This window comes from Phragmites australis, chromosome 22, assembly GCF_958298935.1.
Source record: "Phragmites australis chromosome 22, lpPhrAust1.1, whole genome shotgun sequence".
Lineage (NCBI taxonomy): Eukaryota > Viridiplantae > Streptophyta > Magnoliopsida > Poales > Poaceae > Phragmites > Phragmites australis.
This window is the reverse complement of record NC_084942.1, coordinates 5,405,089-5,416,830: the sequence shown is the minus strand read 5'-3', so window position 1 is coordinate 5,416,830 and position 11,742 is coordinate 5,405,089. Positions and strand designations below refer to the sequence as shown.

The window sequence follows — 11,742 nt, the reverse complement described above, 5'->3', positions numbered from 1 at the left end:
GGTGGACAACGGGCGGCAAGTCAGCCTGACGGAGGAGACGGGTGTGGGGGTGCCACCGGCCACGGGATAGGCAACGGACAACCGGTGGGTCGGTGCCAGAGCGGGGAAGCTCCAAAACAGAGTGGTTAGCATGACGGAGGTAGCGGGCGAGACGAAGGTAGGACAGCGGTGCAACGGAATAAACGCTCTGAAGGTTCAAGAAATTATTGTCTTGGCTGAAGGTTGAAGAAAGTCTATGAGCCATTCACAGCTGTCGCCTGAGAAAAGAGGAAAAACATGGGCTCAAAATTAGCAACTCCCTTTTTTTAAATAAAAAAAAAACACGCGCAGTCCCCTTACGGCAGCAGTCCTGAACGGAGCAGCACGGCCGTGCATCTGCGAATATCCAGATCGGACGACTGGGGCGACCTCCTGATTCCAGCAGAACAGCGGCCAGTCGCGCGCGGCGCCGGCGGCACCGCTGGATGCGACCGCCCGCAACCGCAAGCCGCGCGGAGTGCAGACTGCTTCCTTCCAACTCAAACAGCCGCGGCGGCGGCACGGCAGAGCTTTAAAAAATCTGGCGCCCGCGCAGCCAGCTTCGATGCCACGGCAGCGGCAACGGGCATATAACGCAACCGCCACCTGCTCCTTCTCTCCCCCGTCCAACGAACCAAAGCAGAGCAGAGCAGCGCGCCAGATCAAGAAGCAGAGTAGGTTCTTGATCCATTTGTATTCGAAAGGCATGAAGTTCAGGCCGCTTTCTTGCGTCCGGTGTGCGCCGCCGCCGCTGGGGGGCGTCGGGGGGAGGAGGACGGTGCTGGTGGCCCTGCACAGGGACGCCGCCGGCAGGGAGCTGCTCACCTGGGCGCTCGTCAAGGCCGCCGCTGCCGGCGACCTTGTCGTCGCGCTCCACGTCGCCGCCGCCGCCGCAGATGGTGCGTTTTCTGCCGCGGTGCCCTTGCTTTTTGCTCTGCTCCCCCATCAGGCTCCTCTTCTCGACCCCTTCCCACCAGGTGTCCTCCTCACGTTTGCTGCTCCGTCTCTGTTCTCGCGTCGCAGGAGATGAGAAGGACATGGCGGAGGTGAAGATGAGAGCCGTCGGCTCGCTCGCCTCCGTGCTCGGCGCGTACAAGGGCTTCTGCGACCGCAACCAGATCGACCTGGAACTTAAGGTCTGCCAGGGGCCATCGATCAAGAGGGCTCTGGTGACCGAGGCGACCTCCTACGGCGCTATGCACCTCATTCTCGGTGTCACAAAGAGCTCCAGCAGGCCTCTCGGGTACCGAATCGACATTGGGGATTTCCATCAAAATTGATCAGGTGTTTCCCTGATTCTCTCTTCTCCAAGTAGTGACTTTGTTGGTTTCATCCGGTGATCAGATCCTCCGCCACCGCAGTCGCGAGGTACTGCGCGCAGAGAGTTCCCCCGAGCTGCACGGTCACCGCTGTCAGCGATGGCATGGTCGTGTACCGCAGAGATGCCGTGCAGGTGCAGCAGCTCAGTCCCTACAGCGCAAGTATGTCGCTCACATAGTTTCATCTGAATTTAGCCGCCTTCTTTGTCGGATCATCGAAATGGCTAAACTTTGTTCCAACGGCGGTGCAGTGTTGGAGACGCCGCGGAGGCTCTACCGGAAGATACTCGACGCGACGATGGCGACCGGAGACAAAGCTCAGGATGACCTGGTGATCGGTGACGGCCGGTCCTTGCGCCGGAACATGTCCGTGTCGATGAGCGCCCTGATCTCGCCGAGAGTGAAGTTAGCGCCGGGTCCGGTAAGGTGTCAAAGGCCGGAACCGATGGCAGTGGCCGCCGGCTGGCCGCTCCTAAGGAAGGACATGAAATCTGCCTTGCCGGACTCGTCGGAAATTTCTGTGGCTCAGTGGGCGATGAAGCTCCCGACCCGGTGGTCAGCAATATCGCCGGTGAATTCAGACCAGCTTTCTGATGACCCGGAAGTATTCCTATCGGGAATGGATTCGGGAATGCCGTCTCCGGTGATCGAGGGGGCGGAGATGAATGTTCCTGAGGAGCTGGTCTCACTCCGAGAGAAGTACTCATCCAAGTACACATTGTTCAGTTACAGTGAGCTTGCCAAGATCACTGATGGCTTCTCTCCAGGTATGTTTCCATTTCAATATTGAACGATTCTTGCTGTTCCCAACCCATCTTCTTCAGATGCATCTAGCTGAATGATGATGATCGAAATGATTTGCGTTGCGCAGAGCGAATAGTAGGGAAAGGCAGTGCTGGCCGGGTTTACAGGGGATGTACTGAAGATGGCAAGGAGCTGGCAGTGAAGGTCCTGAAATCTTCGGACGAGGTTATGGATGAGTTCGTCTCCGAGATCGACATCCTCAGCTCCGTCGAGCACAAGAACGTCATGTCCCTCGTCGGGTTCTGCCTCGACGACAGCAAGCTCATGCTCGTGTACGATTACATGCGGCGAGGCAGCATGGAAGAGAAGCTGCACGGTGAGACACAGGGCAAGGGCGTGTACGGCTGGCCGGAGAGATTCAAGGTGGCCGTCGGCGTCGCGCGCGCTCTGGAGTACCTCCACGGTGACAGCGACCACCGCCCGGTGATCCACAGGGACGTCAAGTCCTCGAACATCCTCGTCGCCGACGACTTCGAACCCAAGGTGACGACGACCTTTCCCACATGTCAGTAGCAAACATTCTTCAGTCTTCAGGTCCTGTGACGACTGGAGAGTAGTAAGCGTGGCATGAACTGAGCCCCCTCTTCTCTGTGCTCGTCTGAGGCAGCTGTGTGACTTCGGCCTCGCGATGTGGGCGGCGGACGCGGCGTCGCAGGTCACCGGCGCTGACGTCGCCGGAACCTTCGGGTGCGCTCCGCCTCCACGACTTTAATCATGTCACTTTGGAAGTTATTGACACCGTGACCTGACAAATGTGGACATGTCTCTCTCTCTCTCTCTCTCTCTCTCTCTCTCTCTCCTGTTCATGGCAGATACCTGGCTCCGGAGTACTTCATGCACGGCAAGGTCAGCGACAACATCGACGTGTACGCGTTCGGCGTCGTCCTCCTCGAGCTCATCTCCGGGAGGAAGCCGGTGAGCGCCGGCGGCCCCAAGGGCCAGGAGAGCCTCGTGATGTGGGCGAACTCCGTCATACAAGGAGGAAAGCTCATGGATCTCGTCGACCCGAGCCTGCCGCCGGCCGACGGCGAGGTCGAGAGGATGGCCCTCGCCGCTGCCGTCTGCATCAGGCGAGCACCGCAACGCCGGCCGAGCATGAGCAATGTAATAAGCTCTCAACTCTGAACCGAACACACATATGCAATTGTCCATTTCAGTGAGCCACTGCCATGTTCTTTGGTTGTGCTAACATGCTACTGCACTGAACGTTAGGTCCTGAAGCTGCTCACCGGCGACGGCGACGCCGTCAAGCGGGCGAGGTCGCAGGTCGGTGTGTTGGGCGACGACGACGATGGCGCGGTCACCTCGCCGGACAAGAACGACATCCAGTCGTACATCAACCTCGCGCTGTTCGACGGCGTCGACGACGACGCCGGGTCGGTCGGCAGCGTCGACTTCGTCGGCGCAAACATGTCGTTGGAGGAGTACATGAAGGGAAGATGGAGCCGATCGTCCAGCTTCGAGTGAAGGCTCCACCCATGGCGGGAATCGCATTTTGTGTGCATAGACCATTCTTTTGATTCGTCATTCCTTTTCATTTCCGACAGATTCATTATTCTTTGCGTTTTTCTCTTTGCCGTTAGATGGGAGGTTGCATATGCAAATATGCGAAAGCAGAGCATCTCCAGTTTTGACATCTCCTCAAGTATTCATGCATTCATCGAGTGTTCTCTTCCAAAGGATGAAAGAGAGAAAGGGAAGAAGAAGAATCAGTAATGGTTGATTCCAAAATTTATGCAAGAATCAGTAATGGTGATTCCAAAATTTATGCTGCCTTTCTTCTTCATGCAAGAGGATAGAGTTGACAGGAAACCTTTCAATAATTCAATATAGCCTGCTCAAATTGACACAGGTGTTTGATCGAGTAACCCCATCTCTATGGTCACAACTTACAGAAGACAAGAAATCTAACAATGAAGTCGTTAAAATTCAGTCAATCGGTGCAGGCGTGAAGTACAAGTGTACAACGAAGAATCTGAACATGCCAGTCCCAGAAAACCCGTCACGAGTCAACGAAAATGCGAGGTAAATTGTCCTATGATCAGGCCTACGAGGAACATGTTGCATCACAAGCACATGCAGCATCATGTGGATACAATCATACAAACACGGTCTGCAAATATACAGTAGCATTCGTGGATCATTCATGCGCCTTTGCTAAGAAATTTCATCAGTTGGATGTGATCACTGCACCCAAGTCAACAGGAATGAAGAGGACATACCCTTGCCTAATGATAGCTCAAAGGTCAGCCTTCTCAGGGCGACAGCCGACAAGCAAATGGCTAAAGACAAATTGCATGTTTAACAAAACCTCTACCAGAATGGCTGAATGTGCAGAAATAATATTACCAATCTGGATTTATAATCGGCAATATCTTCTCTGGATCAGAAATTCAACAGCACGTACACAGAGTATCATGCAAGTGTGATGCTTTTCTCTCTTTTTTTCGCTGGAGTGTAATGCATTTCTATGCAAAAGATAAATGGCAAAACACCTACAATCATTTACCACTAAATGAAGTTGAACAGAAAATGCAAAAACTATTAAGTTCAACACTTACAAGTGTAAAGTGAACATAACAAACAAATGTTACAAAGAAAAGAGGCAGATATCTTTTGTTTGATTGATTTGGAAGTATCGCATGACTCACACAACAATCTACTCATTGACAAATATTACAGCAGAAAAACTCATTTGCTAACAAAATATTATAGATCCATTTCACACAAATATAAGGAGTTTTCGTTAATAGAAATATCCAACAGTGTCACAAGTACATAGATGCAACACACACCGTCACATCAAAACTCTTTGGACATCATTTCAAAACCTGTCTCTCCTCACACAGAAGAAACAAGATACCACCAACACAAGATACTAGGAAACAAAGTCTTTTTGGAGATGATGTGTTCGATTAACTTGTCGTCTCGGTCTTCTCCAATGCTGAAAATGAATATTGTTCCATTTATAAATGGTGTAGTGAGAAATGAAAATTGTAACTTAAATTGCAGCATTAAGTATCAACTTACTGTTGTAGTTGAGCAGCTTCTCTATGAGGTCAACATGGGTCATGAGCATTCGCCTGCAGCAGTAGCGGACCAAGTTCAAAGCATCCAGAGCATCCCTGATAATAGAAAGCACCGGAAAAGGGATATAAAAATATGATTCTGGATAGCTACAGTTCTGTGTACTAATAATTCAAAGATTAACATATTTGGTATACTAGGTACTAGCTAGAGACAATTCTTTAACAATACTGTCCAGAAACTACAAATTGACAAGTCTGTTCATAAACAAGGCCAAGGAGCCCATCGATGATCATAATTTTCTGGGTAACTGCAACGCATAGCTCGAAATCAATATGCAAATGTGTGGGAGCATTTCATCATGGTAAGGACTCCACTTGTTTGCTGGAATTCAGTTTCTTACATTCATAATCAAATGAGGTCTCCAATATGTGTTGTAATTATGTGAGTTAAACTATTATCAGTTTCCTCTGGCATATATAGTATCAGTACCGATTTATTTCGATAACCAATGTTCAAGATAAACATAGCAAAAGTTTAAGCATGACCCTAGTAGGATGCAAAGAGAAAACCTGAAGTTCTAGATATAGGTCTTAGCTACTCTGAAGATAACATGTAAGTGTACCTAGAAGATCTCACAATGACAATTTCCCAAAATTGATAAAACAAGAAGGCTTAAAAAGTTACAAATCTCTTAAAGCAGTAAAAAGAAAGCGCCCTATAGATCAGTGACCACTGATCAGTAAAAGTGTTAAACGATCAACCATATAATCAAAGGCTGCAGGACACAGTTACTACTTCTAGATCAGTATAGCCAAGCTCTTGTTTTATTAGTCATGGATTAAATCCATTATGGTGCTCATTGTTATCTGACATGAGACATAGTAACATACAGCATATCGCTCTCACACTACAAGCCAAATTTATACAAGACTAGTATTGTTTTGCATTTACCATGGTCTTTCACACTTAACAAAATGTACAACTGATCTTGTGTGCCTAATTTCCTCACAAAAGCTTTTAAAGTGTCGCTGTGCAGGAACTAATAAATACATTTATAAGGAGATGAAGGAAGCACGGAAAATCTTCCCTTTGTCTTTGAATCGTTTTGTGAGTCCTGTTATTCTAACGAAAACCACCACTAGACACCACAGCATGAACCAACGCAAACACTCAAGATGCAAAAGATATGCAAATTTACCCCTCGGTGTAGTCGGCCTGGAGGAGGTCGAGGTAGAGGTCCCACTTGTTCCCGATCACCTGCCAAACAGAAAAAACAAACCTTTCAGGTCACCTCACCATTGTGATAATCCCTCTTAAGACTAAGAACATAGAAATAAACCTAACCAAAATCAAAAACCTAGCGGGCCTCTGCGCATCCAGGACCTAGCCAAAATAATTAACGAAATGGTGCAAAGAGTCGGCCACCACATGCAAGAACAATGGAACAATCACGCCATCCTACAAGATCCCCATGCTCTAGGGTTAGAAGACGAGCTAGCGGGTACCCTAACAAATGGTGTGCCCAAATCACGGCGTGCGTTAGTGAAGGCCCAGAGAGGTAACAAGCGGAGCACGAGCGGGCGCCGCAGCGACAGCGAAAGAGGCCAACCAAACCCTAGGGGAACGAAGCGAGCCGAACCGCACTCGAACCGGCGGCGCGGCAACCGCGTGAACTGGAGGCTGGGGAGTACTGGTTGGGAGGGAGGGTTTACCTTGCCGCAGGTGAAGCAGCGCACCGGGATGATCATCTTCGCCGCCGCCGCCGCCGCCGGAGCCCGGAGAAGAAGTGGAAGGGTTTCGGCGTGAAAACGAGGATTTGATAGCTCTGGGCGTGGCCTCGCACGAATCTTATTGCATTTCAAACGGCGGAGATCCTACCGCGTGTCCCTTTTCTCCTCCCTTTTCCCCTCTTTCGCTTCGTCTAGCGGGCCTGGCCATCCAACTTGATCGGAGTTCCCAAAGAAATAATTGAGTGCTGGTGCGTATGTAGTAATCAATACATGTCTACTTCTCTTTGTTCTCATTTTCAATTAATAGCATGCAATCCATCAATAGACCACACTCGTTCAATTCTACTCTTTAACTTCTAATATCTTTTAATAGAAGCTCTTTGGAAAACTATTACCTAAAAAATATAAAATGATATATATTTGAGAATAAAACTAAATTTCTAAAGCGACATCTATTTGAGATGATGGAGTATACGTTACTATGATAATAGCAATTTTGTAGTTAGTTAACCACTTTTTCATTACCCTAGGCTACATTCATGTGATTTATATGGTGAGATGCAATCAATATTATTTTAGCTACAAGCTGATGAAATTATAGCATAATGAATTCACTTATTCCCAGCATCGCTGAAGTGCGATAGGGTGGAGGGGTGTCCGGATCGAAAGGGTAACGAGAGGAAATGGTGCATCGTTATGGTAGAAAAGCACACGAGAACGCACACCAACACGATTAAAATAATATATGTTGGTGAGGGGGAAAGACACTCTTGCCCTTAATTTTTGTCTTTTTCCTTGAAAATTTCTGTCTTTGCTTTTCTTTTTCTCCATTCTTCCCATTTGCCCAATTCTTTCCTCCTGGCCAAGGAGCATAATTGGTGTAGCAGGTCCTGCCTTCACCACATCATGCTCTCTCTGCTCCACAGAATTCCCTTTTTCTTCCCCAAATCTACATAGTTGCAAAGGCCATAGCAATTGATCCATGTTGCAGAGCTCCTAATAAATAGCTACGGATGCAAGACCCTGCACCACCTCGAGCTCCACCTCTAGTCCATACTCACGCCGGTTGCATCCCGCTCGTCAATACCTAGGGCAACATGACCATCGCTACTGCCTCGCTCGTGTGGCTTCGGTGCGCACTCCAAGCCAAATAGGAGGGAGGCGTAGTTGCACCTATCCCGCGAAGCGCAACCAACAACTCCTCAAGGTGGACAACGGTAGCTTGGGTGAGAGGGAGTAGCGGTGCTGCTACTAGGACTGACGTGAAAGACCAACACGACGACGAGATGTACCTTCTTGGAGGCAGATCCCTTGCTCGGCAATCGAGATGATGACTTGGGCGGCAACAACAGGCTCCTGCTAATGATGCTCCAAGTTCGTGCGATGCGACTGTGTGGCTCTAGGGATGATGGCGCGATGGTGATAGGCGGTGGTGAATTTGTCGTTAATGGAGAGAGAGAGAGAGTAGAGCCGGTGCTTGCTTCTTGCTCTACTTGGATTGGGAGCAGCAGCGGTTGGAAGGAAAAGAGGAACATGAGAGGCAAAAGGAGATTACAGAGGTAGATCCGGTGGTGGTGTTCCTTCTTGGCCAACTCTTGTTGTCTTCTCTTCTTACCACCATGCTGCCAAGAGGCACAAGAAGGAAGAAGATGTTATGGGCCCGGTTGGCACTCAAAGGAAAAGGAAGAAAGAGTGGGAGCAGAGAAGAGCATGACAAGTGGGGTCAAATCCCGCATGTAAGTGTAATCAAGGGTATCAAAGTTCATTTAGAAACTATTCTCTTACATCATCAGCAAAATATACTATTTAATCATGGTGGTGTTCTACAATAAATAGTCATAATTTGATAGTGTCCTCCAGCAAATTTCCACTTTGTCGATGTCCTGTAGCGAAAATCACATAGTCACAGTATCACACAACAAAAATTACCCATTTTTCTTAGACCAATTTTTTTCATTGTATAAAACTCCCGGATGGCCCAAGAGTGGTAGGCTCCACTCAGTGGGACCTCGTATGCATAGAGCAACCAAAAGGAGTTTTTTTTATATTTTCTAACATAAAAATTTATTTAAATATATCTTGGATGAAAAAATTTACGAAAATAAGAGCGGTGCGGTAAGCTGTGCATGAAACAGTAACCCACGGTGAAAGTACTCCAAAGTTAAATTTCCCCTTATATCTTCTGTGTTCAAAACAGTGATATTATGTTGCTCCAAAAATTCTAATTTTTTTTATGTGTTCCATAATTCATGTTCAACCTATTTTAATTGAATTCATCTAAAAATCCTATGTAGAATTTAAACTAAATTTTTCTAAAAAAGGCTACTTTTATAACGGGTAGCAATTGTTACTGCCTCAAATAAATTTCTAAAAATCTGATAAAATTCACTAATATTTTTCTTATGTGATTTGATAATTTCTAAAATTTACTAATATTCTCTCTCTATTATGGGGCGGTAAGGGTCTAACCGTCCTATGAGAGAATGGTAGGTGTTTATGTTTTAAATCTTTTCATCGGGATATATTTAAATAAATTTTTATGTTAGAAAATATAAAAATAAAAAAAAAACTCCAACCAAAAGTAGTTTCCCCATAGGATAGCCCAAAGTAGCCCAGCTACGGCTCATCCATCAAAGAGTCACGGCCCACGGTGCCAGAAGGGTATTTTTTTCTTTTCAAATTTTTATATTTTGCTAATCTTTAGTATGATTTTGTTGTGTTTCTTGGTTTATGATTTTTGTGCATTTTATGTATTTAATATTTTGAAAGGTTCGATTCAAAATTTTGCAGAATCTAATTCAACATTTTACAGAACCTAATTCAACATTTTGAATCTACTATTTCAATTTTTCACATAAAGCGTGTTTATTGATTTAAAATTTGGTGCATTGTATATGCATTATTATTTTGAAAAAAAATGATTTAATATTTAATATTTTGCAAAATCTAACTCAACATTTTCACATAAAAAGTTGAATTGATTTTTTTTTTCAAAATATTGAACTATTACATTCAAAATGTTGACTTTTTCTAAAAATTCAAAAGTTAAGAAAACATATTTATATTGGATCTTATTTTACTACATTAGTACTAAGCAACATCATGATTCAAACAGATTTAAAAATGGATATACGGTTTGAGAGAAAAACCCATTTCAAACCAATTTTTCGCCACCCATCCCACGAGCAAATCCTGGCGCGACACTGGTCACCACCTCCAGGCCCGGGATCTGAGGTAGATTTTTTACTTTTTGACCTTTAAAAAAATGTATTTTACAAACCGACTCTTAAAAAATATTATTGGACTATTCTTAGTGCCACTTGATTTGACGATCAAACTTTGCGCACTTGACACGTAACATATCTCATGCTGGCGTGTCTATTATTAAAAGCTTTAGTTCAACAGAAATTCTACGATTCGTCATCGAATAACTACCAATTTTATAATTCGTCATCAAATAAATTATGTTTACTTCTATACCATCGAATAAATATTTCAGTTCCTTATATGTCATCGGCTTCCGATACTATCCTCCGCTGTATTACCCTCCGCTGTACTGTTCAGACCCTCCGTTGTACTGTTCAGGTCATTATAAACAGTATCTGAGAGTAAAAAAAATCAAAAAAATATGTCGATTTTTGTGCACGCTCTATAATTCATAATCAACCCGTTTTAACTGTATTCACCTAAAAATACTGTGTAAAATTCAAACAAAAATTCTTCAAAATGTACTACTTTTAACTTCTTGCAATTTTTAAGCCTCATAAAAATTTTAAAAAAATCTGAGAAAATTTACTAATATTCCTCTAATGTGATGTAATAATTTTTAAAATTATCTCCCACGGTGAAAAAGTGAGTTCTTTGTAATGCACAGTATTACAAAAGTAGCACATTTTGAGAAATTTTAGTTTGAATTTTACATAGTATTTTTAGGTGAATACAGTTAAAATAGGTTGATTATGAATTATAGAGCGTGCACAAAAATCGACATATTTTTTTTGACTTTTTTTAAGCTCTTGGGTACTGTTCATAATGAGTGAACAGTATATCAAAAGTTAGTATCGGAATTCGATGGCATATAAGGAACTAAAATATTTATTCGATAATACTAAAGTAAACAGAATTTATTCGATGATAAATTATAGAATTAACAGTTATTCAATAGCAAATCGTAGATTTTTTCTTAGTTCAATGGCACGGTGGCCCTAGGATCTGGCGCCGTTGTCCGGTAATATATTTTGTTTCGGAGCAAGAACACGCATCCGTTGGGATGACAGGGCAATAGTGTCACTGTGGCGTCCCTGTCGTGTTGGTGCAGGGGAGCGCTCCACTTGGCGGCACAGTGCCTAGCTACGGAGCTACCACAGTACCACTGCCTCACAAATGTGCACGCATAGTGTCGCTGCGTCCCTCCCGGCGTTGCCTGATTGGCCCGAGCCTGAACCATCATCCGTAGCTTTCACTGCAAAATGGTCACACTGACAAAATGGTCACACTGCCATGGGCTTATGGCCTTGTTGTTCTACGCTTCTGCTTCATTCCCAACTACCCAAAAGCGTTATGGTGAATATTACTGTGTTCCTGATCGGAGTAATGGTTGATTTCTACCCTCTCATGGATGGTTGGGTGCATCAATGAGTTGAAATGGTACCACCACTGCTACTACGGAGTACTCGATTAGAATGTGATGGTTTATTCTGAAACTGATGAAGTTCAGTGATGAAACAGACGGTGATTTGGCAAGTTCAGGTGCACCCTTGTTAAGTCTAAGCAGAGCCCACAAGAACAGACTTCAGGACTAGCAGCAAGATCAACAACAAAAAAGGTGCAGTGACAGCTAC

At 45.3% G+C, this 11,742-nt stretch overlaps 2 protein-coding genes across 2 annotated transcripts; one reads left to right on the top strand and one right to left on the bottom strand.

Annotated features, from left to right (window-relative positions):
* The first annotated feature begins 656 nt into the window (after window positions 1–656).
* On the top strand, window positions 657–3,797 carry LOC133905220 (protein kinase STUNTED-like). Its single transcript, XM_062346956.1, has 8 exons — window positions 657–934; window positions 1,050–1,261; window positions 1,363–1,499; window positions 1,589–2,104; window positions 2,209–2,624; window positions 2,749–2,828; window positions 2,954–3,245; window positions 3,354–3,797. Exons 1-8 carry the CDS (start codon window positions 725–727, stop codon window positions 3,606–3,608), a joined length of 2,118 nt encoding a protein of 705 aa, XP_062202940.1. The 5' UTR covers window positions 657–724; the 3' UTR covers window positions 3,609–3,797.
* Window positions 3,798–4,835: 1,038 nt separating this feature from the next.
* Window positions 4,836–7,043, bottom strand: LOC133904242 (DNA-directed RNA polymerases I, II, and III subunit RPABC5). The gene is made up of 4 exons (XM_062345699.1): window positions 6,884–7,043; window positions 6,370–6,428; window positions 5,172–5,266; window positions 4,836–5,085 (listed from the first exon to the last, which is right to left on the bottom strand). Exons 1-4 carry the CDS (start codon window positions 6,917–6,919, stop codon window positions 5,057–5,059), a joined length of 219 nt encoding a protein of 72 aa, XP_062201683.1. The 5' UTR covers window positions 6,920–7,043; the 3' UTR covers window positions 4,836–5,056.
* Between the last annotated feature and the right edge of the window lie 4,699 nt (window positions 7,044–11,742).